The following is a 13,021-nucleotide window of genomic DNA, read 5'->3' on the forward strand; positions in this document are numbered from 1 at the left end:
ATCCTGTCCGGCCCTCTCAAGACAACATGCAGGCACTCGAACCCAGCAAACTGCTGGACAGGGCACCTGGTAAGGGAGATGGACTCACAATAGACCATTGCAACTCCCCCTCCCCGTCCCTGCAATCTTGGCTGCTGCAACACCTGGAAGCCTGGTGGACAAAGTTCAGAGAGACTCACACCTCCCTCCATGTCCAACCAGATCTCTGTAATGCATACCAGGTCGGCTTTCTCATCCAGGATTAAATCCCGGATGATACAGGTCTTGTTATTCACCGACCTGGCATTCAAAAGCAGCAGCTTCAGATCCAGGGACTCACTGACAAGACCACCAGGCATCCGAGAATTGGGGGAAGGACCAGAAGGGGTGATGATCTGCCTGTGATAAACTCTCCTTCTCCTGTAACGGCCTATCTGACCCCCACCGCCATATCTCCCCTGGCCCGTCACTCTCTTGATAGTGGCACCCTTCCCTTCCCCTGAGCTCCCTCCTAAGAAAAAACACATGTGGTGAGGCCCACCTTCTGAGACTGGCCTATACAAAGAGAGACACCCAGCAGGACTGCTTATAAGAAGATAAAAACAAAGCCCAGCACTGGGTGTCAATGCTTTTTTATACATAAATGTAGACCAAAGGAAGACTCTAGAAAGCGATGGAACAGTCTTAAGAGAGTAGGGGGCCATGGTGGAGAAAAGTTGGGTGGAAACAAATAAGATAAGTTAGGAATAGCAGGAATAAGTTAGGAATTGCAGCCACAGTCCCTCCTGCGGACACTGGCTTTGGGGTAAAAAGACAATGGCTTACTTCAGGTGTTTTGCTCCTGGTTTTTAGATTGACTGATTTATTCAAATATCTTTCCTCAGTGGCATATCTAAGATATGGTGGGTAGGGCATGTGCCCTAGGTGCCACTTGAAAGGGGCGCCACTGAGTAGTAGCTCCCTTGCCAACTCACAGCTTCCACCAATCCACTGCAGACTTCCAAGCACAGCACTGTGCTCAGGGACTTGCAACAGTTTGGCAGAAAGGTGGGCTTGGAAGCTACTGGAGAAGGAATGGGGAGGGCAGCCACATTGCAAAGCTGCTACTGCCCTCCTCCAAAACACAGAAGTGATATCATGGTGTCATGTAATGACACAATGTCTTGTGACATCATGGCATTACCATCCCAGGTAGTGCTACTCCAGCTGCACTGCTGCCTTTCCTTCTTTGCCTTACATTATTGCAGCATTGTAAATGCCCAAATGAAGCCTGGTCATTGGTTTTGTGTCTCTTGCTCATAGTCCTTCAGTAAAACATTGCTGTGACACTTTTGACAAGGAATGACTTTTTGTCATCCACAGAACCCTCGCATTCTCCTAAAAACTTGTCAGATGAAGTCAGCACCCCACCCTCCACTGTGCCACAAAGTAAGTGACAAATGCTTTAAAATTTGCTATAATTTTTGCAAGACATTGAAAGGTTCTAAAGTTGATGAAAGATGATGAGACAGAAATGCTGTCAAGTAGAAAAAAACAAACAGAAAATATTCCTTGGCTTGTACTATCAAAGAAGGAAGTTGTCAATCTGAGTACAGCCGTTCTCCAAGATATGGTTTGTTCCATTCTTCCAGGCCATGCCCAGGTCATCAGGTGTTGCATATTTTTAGGATGTTTCTGAATAATATGTGATTGTTGTGTAGGGAACATAGAAGTGCTTGCAAAGTTGTTGAAGGGACTTCCATTATGAAGGAATTGTATTTTCTAACTAATTTGTATTTTCTAACTTGTATTAGGAAAATGCAGATTAATCCATTGAAGTTTGTTTCTTGAACTGGGCTTGTATAAGTATCACAGTATCACATATTTGATTTTACTGGTGATGGGCAATTCCCCCCTGCCATTACCCTAGTCATTTTGACAACTTCCCAAAAGTTACTATTTCATGTTTACAATTTTTTTTAAAAGGGCATTTCACCCAGTGCAGTCACAGACCATGGTAGCATCAAGTCTAATATATTAAAAATAAAATATTGAAATGAATGGGGACCCACCTGAAATTGGCTTACGACCCACCTAGTGGGTCCGGACCCACAGTTTGAGAAACACTGGTCTATTCTACAGAGACTCGCTATAGGGGCTTTCAGTGTGCTTTGCTAGAAGTATCAGGGTGCTTAGAAGGAAATGTTATTCCTTCTGTAGCCTGAAAAGAGAATCCTCAGTCGTTACTCTGGGAGGCATCTAAGCTGTGACCTAAGGGTTAATGTTTTCTATTCACAATCCTCATCCTCTTAACTAATCATTTCCTATGTCTAACACATTTAGCTAGCTGTTGCTCTTTAAGGTTGCGGATGCTCGCTTGACTTACAAGCTATGAACAAGCCATTTCCCTGTGGCACGGCACTCTGTTTGTAATGCTTCACACACATCACACACAAAATTAGGATCAAACAAACTAATATTGATTGCTCATTCCCAAACTGTTTCTGGCACACTGTTAGAAGTGGTGCATGAAGCACAGAGTGTTGTTGTTTTTTCCTGACAAGAATACTGTTTCAGTTTTCCTCACCCACGTAGTGGCTTCAGCAGATTGGTGAAAAAGAATTGCAGGGTTCTGCCCTGTAGTCAGATGCATGGACTTCAGATTCAGAAAAGAATCAGAGCACAAGCCTAGGGAAGTCTGCCCTGAAGTAAGCCCCACTTAGTTCAATGGGTCTTACTTCCATGTAAGTGTGTGTAGCAGTGGTTCTCACACTTTTAGCATTGGGACCCACTTTTTAGAATAAGAATCTGTCAGGACCCACCAGAAGTGATGTCATGACTGGAAGTGACATCAGCAAGTAGGAAAATTTTTAACAATCCTAGGCTGCAATCCTACCAACACATACCCAGGAGTAAGCCCCATTGACTATCATTGTTAAAAGCATACGAGTCTACAGAGTAGCCTGTTAGAAGTACAAAACCGTAACATTTCCCCAAATGTAGTCACATGCCATGACAGTATCAAGTCTAATATATTAAAAATAAAATATTGAAATGAATGGGGACCCGCCTGAATTTGGTTAGCAACCACCTAGTGGATCCCGACCCACAGTTTGAGAAACACTGGTGTATAGGATTGTAGCCCGTCATCTCACTGCAGGCAGAAAAACACAAATTCTACTTTGGTAGTTACCGCTTTGGGGAGCTGTTGCACAGGGGTAAAATGTCATCTTTGCATGATGACAAAGGTCCCATGTTCAACCCCTGACACTGACAGGTAGGGCTGGGAATGTTCCCCACCTATGACCAATATGCCTTCAGAGCCCAATCCTGAGGTCTGCGGCACGTTTCTGCGCCACGGACCACAGTCGCAAACGTGCCGTAAGGCAAGTTTGCGGGGCTCACCACTGGGCTCCTGCCGGAGCTAGCCCAGCACCGGCTAGAGCTAGGCTAGCGTGCAGCGGTGGCCTGGGTTCCGTGGCTCAGTGGTCACCTGGACTGCCAGGCTGCAGAACAGAAGGCGGGGGTGTGGCCAGGGGCATAGGTGAGGCATTCCGGGGAGGGGGGAGACCGGCAGGAGGCATGCCAGGGGGTGGGCGGGAGGCATGTCAGGGGGGAGGGAGAGAGGCAGATCTGCGGAGCTGAGCTCCGCAGGATCCCAGGCACACGTGCAGGGCTGCGCGCCCTACACGAGCGCCTTTACTTTAGCACCGACCTTTTGGTGGGCGCTAAAGAGAGTAGCCCCTTGCGGGGCTGCTTCCCTTACTTGGGGGAAGGGGACAAATGTCCCCTTCTATCAAGGTGCCTCCTGCAGTAGCACGGGAGGCGCAGGATCTGGCGGGAGCCCTGCATGGAGCTGCTGAGCCTGGGAGCCCTGAGCAGCTCAGTATTGGGCAGTCTCCAAAAATATATAGTTATAGGAGCAGGTGTGCAGTTAAGTAGATGGCTTTTATGCAGATTAGGGCTGAAAGACCAAGAGAATATGCCAGTGCAATGAGGTTAAGTTGTAAGATAACATAATATCTAAGACATATGGTACTTACATGGTTCAGAAGCTAAGATGAGTACTTTAGCTCACTTTATCCATGTTTGAGTAAGCAAGTAAGTGTCTTCTGTAAAACTGAAAATGTGTTGATTCTTGAATACAACCCAATACACTGGCAATAGCATTTTTTACAGTTCAAAATACTAAAAAAAACAAGCCATGGTGATATATCCAGTGGTCATATTTCTTTAGGCAATCCACACACCAGAAGAGTGACTGAGCTCATCACATTGACTAGTCATGGTAATTCATCCACTATAAAGGGCTTGGTTAATCTTAGTGGTAAGTCATTGTTTCTCTTTTAAATTTATCCTCATACAACCATTTCAATTTGACTCTGATTTAGATGTATCTGAAAAGATGGGTCATGCTGCTAACTGATCTCTTGAGTGCTGCAAGGGTTGAGCAAAGGGAATGCAGCGAAACCATCTTTTATCAATGTTCTCTGTTGTGTTATGGGTGTCTTTTTTTTTTTTTTTTTTTTTTTTAACATGAGCACACAGGGGAAACTATCTTGTGTGCTGTGATGCTGTGTAGTGGCCAATGGCACTGCTCAGTGGTTCAGAGGGGAAGAGAGAAGCAAGGGTGAAGGAGGCAGAAAACTTTTAATGATAAGGAAGAGGAATCAAAATATCGCAAGTAGACTGCAATAAATGCTCACTCCACGAGAACTTGCACATAGAAAGAAAATGATAGAAACACTAAACATGTTTTTGGTTTGACCGCACGTATCAGACCAGGCAAATCTCCTGCTGTATGTGGTATCTCAGGAAGTCCACTGCTCCATTAGCATGGCTCCTTGCTTGAATTTGGTGATGGGGCTGGTATGGTCAGCTAGGGTTGGGGATCCTTCTTTTGCATTGCTAATAACTTGCTTTTTCCCAAGTTAGGAAGCTTGGCTAGCAGGTGTGGCTTTTATTCACAAGGTCAAGTGTACTGTGTAAGCAAGATGTGGTAGTCCATGGGATTTCCCAATGAGCAGGCAAGGTTCCATTCAAGCCAGCCTGATATAGTGTGGGGAACAGGTATTGCACAGACTTTCAAAGGTGTGGCCTTCTTTTCGGCTTGTGAAATGGAGGCCTCTTGCCATTGGTACTGCCACTGGAATACATCTGACCTGGGTTATGCTTTACTGGAAGGTGCCCAGCATCACATACTTTAGCACACCCAAAATAAAAGAAATAAAAAGGCTTCTCAAGCAACAGGTGAGAAAGCGTTAATAATAATAATAATAATAATAATAATAATAATAATAATAATAAACTTTATTTATATCCCGCCCTTCTCCCCAAAAGGGACCCAGGGCGGCTTACAACAAGTTAAAAACAGATTAAAAACATAATTTAACAGCAAATAAAAACATATTAAAACACATTAACAGATACCATAAAAACAGTAGTCAGATAAAAAGAGCAAAACGCAGCAAATCATAGAGGAATCAGGCCTGTAAAAATACTAAAAGATATAAAAATCTTTTATATCTATAAAAAACTTAATCGTATGCTTTTCATGGGCGCTGGTTAAAAGTTTCTCCATCTGCAGTACTTTGCACATAATCCTCTTTTTCTCATTCTGAGTGAGGGGTACATGTTCTCCTGGCCAATCACATCATCTTTTTTCAAATAACATCATGCATGCCGATGCTATATAATGCATACATTTCAGTTGACTTTTCTACATTAAAAAAAATATTTTGACTCAAGTTAAATGTGATCAGTGACCGTAATATGCCCTTCCGAGAAGTGCATCTCTTTCCTTCTACTACCTCTTGATTACCATTTATTTGCTTTTGTGTACATTTGTTCAACGTAACCTTTTATAAATACCTGAGCAGTCACAGGAAATTACAGGAAAGTAATTATGCTTGCCTAAAATAGTAGCTATTTTGGTCTTTCTCTTTTATCCCAGGGGAATACACAGTACAATCTGAAGATTCCTGCGTGGGCAGAAATTGGCGAACAGCAGAGTTCAAATAGCAACCTCCAAATGCTACTACTAACTTCAAAATGTGCTCTATGCTCAATTGCCATTAAAGGCTGCAATTGTACAAGATTGGGCTGCCTATATCCTAAATGCAGTGGGAGGTCACAATTGCAGTCTACTGGGCACACTGCAAGATGCTAGCTTTGACCTACTGAGGTACACACTATTTCAACTTGGAGCACATATACTTAGAGACAGATTGCTCACCTCCATCCCATTACAGTCTCTGCAATCCTTCAAGAGGGCCTTTATTGCACTCCCTTTCTTTTAGAAAGCTAACTGGCACTTCTGGATATCTTTTCCAAAGCTGCCTGGATTGACACGCAGATTGATGTGCAATCATGTCGCATAATCATTACACAGACAAGCACTCCCAAATCTTTCTTCTGGCGAAAACTTTGAAGCCAAGCCCAGAGATGCCAGGCTGCCATTTCCATGATCACAGTGACACTGATTCCAACTGCTGTGATGCCTTCTCTGTGATGCCTTCTCTGTGATAACTGCTTCATGCAATTAGTTTATCTTGGGATAAACTACCTGAGACAGTTCATGTGCTTTCATTCATTCATTTGGTGCATTTCTACAATGCTGTTCAGCATAAGCTTCCAAAATTGCATACAGTTAAAATAATAAAACAATACAATAAAATACCATAACAAAAAAATAAAGACATGGAGAGATGGCAGTATCACAGCCCAATCCTAACTAACCCTCACCCCACACAAATGTGCTGCATCCTGCAGGGAGGCAGTCCTGAAGGACTCCTTGAGGTAAGGAAATATTTATTCCCTTAACTCAGGGCAAGCCTCCGCTGCCCCAATGTGTCACTTTAGATCTGTCGGCCATTTTGCTGGCACAGAACCAAGGAGAGTAAGGTTGAAGGAAGGAAAGAGGAACAAGGATAGGATCCTGGTGCACACCAGTGCTGCTGGGATCCACCCCCTCCTCCCATTCCACCTCCTACAGACCCTCACCCAGGCACTGCCCCTTTCCTGCCCCTCCTACCTTGTTTCTCCCACTGCCCACCAGTAGCCAGCAGTGGCACTGGGCTTCCAAGACTACCACCATTTGTGGCAGTGATTATGGAATGCCCCATAAACCAAAATTAAAACAAAGATGCTGGAACGTCCAAACCAATAAAAAATGCTTTGCTTGACGTTGGAACCATATTGAAGCTGATGCCAGGAGAGTGTCTCGGAAAGGACATTCCGCAACATTATCTGAATCCATTTCAGATTTATAAATGTGGAAAAGGTAACTATTTAAAGAATAACTAATTTATTATCTGAGTTTTTCTGTGATTTTCATAGGTAACACAAATCTAGGGCATACTAAATTCTCCTGGCCAGCAGTTGTATCATCTTTGCTTCTCATCTGCACAGTCTTAATCATTGTGGGTATCCGAAAATGGTGTCGCTATCAAAAGGAAATGTAAGTATAATGGGGCTCACGTAGTATTTTGCACACTAAAGCTAAACATATTATTGAGAAGGATGTTCCCTTGAAATCTATGGGATTCACTTATGAGTAATTCTCTTTGAGAAAGGAATAATTCAGCATTCTGGAAATCACTGTTTCTGAGTTCCATTGACTTAAATGGGACTCAAGTTGCTTAACAGCCCTTTCCTTTGGTGGCAGCTGTCCTGCAGTTCATCGGTGCCAAAACAGCCACCGCTGTATCCCACGGGGGCCAAGGAGGCAGCCAGAGATCTCCTCGGGATAAGAGAACATCAGTTCTTTTACCCCATGTCAGGCCCCAGAAGACCCTATGGATCTACCTGGATCTGTACCAGCTATGTAGCTGACACAGAACTGAGGAGACCCATGTAGGGCTCTGAGACCTGGGAGGAAAGATAAGATCCAGTGGCAGCCTCTGCTGCCATTCTTGCCCCCCTCCTGGCCCTGAACTGCCCCAGGCCACCCTCCACTTCCCAGTTTCGCCCTCTCCCCCCTGCCTTTCCACCACCCCGGAATGCCACCCCACTGCTTGGTGGGATACTCACCTCTGGTAGCTCCCAGAAGTCACCCGACCAATGTGGAGGCCCAGCACTGACTAGTGATGGCCTCCCTGCTGGCACTGTTCCTCTCCTGGCCCTTGCAACATGGCACATCTGCAACAGCCATTGCCAGGGAGCATGCAGGAGACCATCACTGCCTGGCAGTAGGATCAGGACGTAAGTTGTATACATATCAGTTCGTGTGTGCCAGAACTACATCACAATGAAAAAACTGAAAAACAAAAATAGTCATACTGTTTAAACCCCCAGTCTAATTTTCTCAGTGTTCACATGAATGTCATAATTATTGTACATGGTGAGAATGAAGCAACTTTACATGCTGGTGTGCTGTTGTTTCTGCCTAATGCAGGGAGGGGAATAATATTTGCACAGAGCTATTAACTTTACAGAATGGTTACTTGTCTTCTGAACTTTGCCTGCCTTCCCTACTGTTTTAACATGTGCTGTGCTTAGTGCATATTTTAAAAAGACACTGTTTTCATTTTAGAATGAACAGACCTCCATCTTTCAAGCCGCCACCGCCTCCAATTAAGTATACACCTATACATGACACTGATGGAATTTACCCATCCTGCCATGCACTGGAAAATCTGTAATGGTCCCTAAGCATGCCAGAAGAATGATGAAATATTTTGTTTTACAACTTTGGAAACTGATTGCAGTAATCAACTTTGGAAATTTATTACTGGTGTTGACCCATATTCCAATTTAGGCAATGAGCACCTGAATCCTAATGACTGCTTATGGTGGTGGATCGTCCAATCCGACGCCGTAAGTGCTGCGGCAGTGGTGCAGAAGCCGTGATGCTGTCATGCACTTCAGAGCCATAGGCTCAAATGGCCAAGAGGCCCTGCACATATGCAGTAGTTCCTCGTCACTGTGCAAATGAGGTGGCTGGGGGAGGGAAGGCTCAGGCAGAATTGGGACAAGGAACAGGCTGAAATGGAGGAGGCAGGGGGAGGGCCTTGGCAGCAGCAGTGCACACCAGGATCTTTTCCCCCTTTCCATGCCCAGACCTGCCCCCTAAAGCTCCTCAGATTTATGCCAGCTAAGTAGCTGGTGTAGATCCACAGAGACTCATTGGTGGCTAGGCAACCTACCAAAATATTTTTGCTTACCTTTCCCAGCCCATCTGGTTGCCCTCCTCTACCATTGGATGCAGTGTGCACTCTGTTGGTGCCTTCAAATACTGTAATACAGGTTGAGTCTCATTATTTATAGGGTTCCATTCCCAGAACTCATGTGGATAGCAAAAATGCATTAAAGCAAATCCATTTAAAAAATAATGTCCCTTTGCTGGGCAATTTAAAAACAGCCTTGCTGACCTTTCTGAAGTAAGACAGAGTAATTAAGATGACAATCCATCTATCAGTCTCTCTCCAGGTGCTTAGAAAGGCTTAAAAAGGCCTCACTCCAACCCCTCCCTTCACCAATGCAAAATGATGAACTTTCTTTCATGTACTCAGGAGGAAGGGAGAGGTCGTTAGCTCAGAGGCAAGCCAGGAGAGAGACTGATGGATTATTAGGCTGCCCTCTCTAGCATTAATGAGGCTATTTTTAAACAACTGTTTTCCTTTAATTTAAAGAGCCCTTCTCATTGAGATAGTGAAAAATCCATGGATAATTAGGTTATACCTGTAATCACTTGCACGACTGTCTCTCTACAACAGTAAGAAAAGCAGTTTTTAAAGGGATGCATTTTCCCCTTCTCCAGGGATCAGCACATTCCTTCCCATTTGCAGTGGCCATTCATGTTGAGTCAAATTTGTGTGTAAAAAATCTGTGTATAACAAGGTTGGACCTGTACACGTGGTGGAGAATAGGATTAGAGCCTCAATACTGCATTAATGCCAAAGGAACAATATTCCTAAATACACTTATCCAGTGCACTTTATTCTGTGCAGCTTATTCAGGCTGTGAATCCATAGATCTTACAAGTTAGAGGTGTTCAGCCTGAATTGCATGACCAATATGGAACTGTTGATCATTAAAACATACTCTCTGCCTGTCTCTCTTTCACACACATACACACCCTTCACAGTTGGACTGGGCTGGCTGAAAAAGAAGGCCAGGTCCTGCCTGGAAGTGTCTGCAGCACAATCCTACTCTGACTGAACCAGGGTCCCAGCAGCCCCCAGTCTACTTCTCCAGCCCCACTGCTGCAATTGCTTGCTGGCACCGGAGACAGAGCTAAGTCACTGCTTCTCCAATCCTCTTTTCGCTTGCTTGTAGCAAGTGAGAAGGTAATTGGAGTGCAATGTGAAGCAACCAGGTCGGCTGCACGCTGGAGTGAGGGCAGTATATCCTCCCCAATCTGCTACCTCCCACATCTCACTGCCCCTCACCATGCACCATCCATTTATAACTGACATCCATTTTGGTGGTGGGGGGGGGGCATTCCATGATTGGAGTTACCCATTACTCCAGGCATTAGGGTACTAGCTGGATATTTTTACTGTTTTATGTTTTACTGTTTTATGCAGATTTTAAATTAATATTCTTTTGTGTTTTTAAGTGAATTGATTTTATACTTGTTTGCCAACCTTCAGTCTCGAAAGTCTATGGTATCGCGCTCTGAAAGGTGGTTCTGGCACAGCGTCTAGTGTGGCTGAAAAGGCCAATCCGGGAGTGACAATCCCTTCCATACCGGGAGCAAGTGCAGTCTGTCCCTGGTCTGTCTCCCTGGCTATGGGCCTTCCTTCTTTGCCTCTTTGCCTCAGACTGCTGGCAAAGTGTCTCTTCAAACTGGGAAAGGCCATGCTGCACAGCCTGCTTCCGAGCGGGCCGCTCAGAGGCCAGGGTTTCCCACTTGTTGAGGTCCATCCCTAAGGCCTTCAGATCCCTCTTGCAGATGTCCTTGTATCGCAGCTGTGGTCTACCTGTAGGGCGCTTTCCTTGCACCAGTTCTCCATAGAGGAGATCCTTTGGGATCCAGCCATCCATTCTCACGACATGACCGAGCCAATGCAGGCGTCTCTGTTTCAGCAGTGCATACACGCTAGGGATTCCAGCACGTTCCAGGACTGTGTTGTTAGGAACTTTGTCCTGCCAGGTGATGCCGAGAATGCACCGGAGGCAGCGCATGTGGAAAGCGTTCAGTTTCCTCTCCTGTTGTGAGCGGAGAGTCCATGACTCGCTGCAGTACAGAAGCGTACTCAGGACACAAGCTCTGTAGACCTGGATCTTGGTATGTTCCGTCAGCTTCTTGTTGGACCAGACTCTCTTTGTGAGTCTGGAAAACGTGGTAGCTGCTTTACCGATGCGTTTGTTTAGCTCAGTATCGAGAGAAAGAGTGTCGGAGATCGTTGAGCCAAGGTACACAAAGTCATGGACAACCTCCAGTTCATGCGCAGAGATTGTAATGCAGGGAGGTGAGTCCACATCCTGAACCATGACCTGTGTTTTCTTTAGGCTGATCGCCAGTCCAAAATCTTGGCAGGCCTTGCTAAAATGATCCATGAGCTGCTGGAGATCTTTGGCAGAGTGGGTAGTGACAGCTGCATCGTCGGCAAAGAGGAAGTCACGAAGACATTTCAGCTGGACTTTGGACGTTGCTCTCAGTCTGGAGAGGTTGAAGAGCTTTCCATCTGATCTGGTCCAGAGATAGATGCCTTCTGTTGCAGTTCCAAAGGCCTGCTTCAGCAGGACAGCGAAGAAAATCCCAAACAAGGTTGGTGCAAGAACACAGCCCTGCTTCACACCGCTTCGGATGTCAAAGGGCTCTGATGTGGAGCCATCGAAGACAACAGTGCCCTTCATGCCCTTGTGGAAGGATCTGATGATGCTGAGGAGCCTGGGTGGACGTCCGATCTTGGGGAGAATCTTGAAGAAGCCGTCCCTGCTGACCAGGTCGAAAGCCTTCGTGAGATCTATGAAGGCTATAAAGAGTGGCTGTCGTTCCCTGCATTTCTCTTGCAGTTGTCTAAGGGAGAATACCATATCAGTGGTGGACCTGCTGGCTCGGAATCCACACTGTGATTCTGGATAAACGGTCTCTGCAAGTACCTGGAGCCTCTTTAGTGCAACTCGGGCAAACAACTTTCCTACAATGCTAAGGAGAGAGATGCCAGGGTAGTTGTTGCAGTCACCCCTGTCACCTTTGTTCTTGTACAACGTGATGATGTTTGCATCCCTCATGTCTTGAGATACTTCACCTTCTCTCCAGCAGAGACAGAGGATTTCATGCAGCTCAGTAGTGATGATCTCTTTGCAGCACTTTAGGACAGCAGGGATGCTGTCTTTTCCAGGTGCCTTGCAAAAGGCAAGGGAGTCCAGGGCCACGTGAAGTTCTTCTAGGGTTGATTCACTGTCAAGCTCCTCCAGCAAAGGCAGGCACTCAATGTTGTTCAGCGCTTCTTCGGTGACTACATTTTCTCTGGAATATAGCTCAGAGTAGTGCTGCACCCAGCATTCCATCTGCTGCGCCCAATCCTGGATGACCTCGCCTGTGGCAGACTTCAGAGGGGCAATTTTCTTCTGTGTTGGTCCTAGGGCCTGCTTGATACCGTCATACATCCCCTTGATGTTGCCTGTGTCAGCTGCTACCTGTATCTGGGAGCAGAGCTGAAGCCAGTAGTCGTTAGCACATCTCCTGGCAGTCTGCTGGACTTTGCTGCGAGCAGCTTGGAGGACCTGCTGGTTGCGCTCACTGGGACAGGCCTTGTGTGCTGCTTGAGCTCTCCTCTTTTCCTCAATGACTGGTGTCAACTCCTCAGAGTGAGCTTCAAACCAGTCTGCCGTCTTGTTGGTCTTCTTGCCAAATATGGACAAGGCGGTGTTGTAAACGGCAGTCTTGAAATTTTCCCATCTGTTGGATGCGTTTGCATCGACCGGGCCTGGAAGAGATTCCTCAAGCACTCATGCAAATTCCTCCACTTTTCTCTGATCCCGGGACTTGCTGGTTTCAGTGTGAGGTCTTCCTTTCTTTTTTGTGTGATACAGTCGCTTTGTTTGCAGTTTCACTCTGCTGCACACCAGGGAGTGGTCAGTGTCACAGGCAGCACTCTGATAGCTGCAT

General features: G+C 45.8%; 1 protein-coding gene across 1 annotated transcript in view; it reads left to right on the forward strand.

Moving 5' to 3' along the window:
- The window catches only part of CD96 (CD96 molecule), a 33,831-nt gene extending 25,208 nt beyond the window's left edge, over positions 1–8,623 (forward strand). The window contains 4 exon segments of the mRNA XM_066621272.1: positions 1,342–1,407; positions 4,196–4,285; positions 7,297–7,417; positions 8,492–8,623. Of these exon segments, the coding sequence (XP_066477369.1) occupies positions 1,342–1,407; positions 4,196–4,285; positions 7,297–7,417; positions 8,492–8,600 (386 nt within the window). The 3' untranslated portion in view covers positions 8,601–8,623.
- The last annotated feature ends 4,398 nt before the right edge of the window (positions 8,624–13,021 follow it).

The sequence above is a fragment of the Tiliqua scincoides genome, chromosome 3, assembly GCF_035046505.1.
Source record: "Tiliqua scincoides isolate rTilSci1 chromosome 3, rTilSci1.hap2, whole genome shotgun sequence".
Classification (NCBI taxonomy): Eukaryota; Metazoa; Chordata; class Lepidosauria; order Squamata; family Scincidae; genus Tiliqua; species Tiliqua scincoides.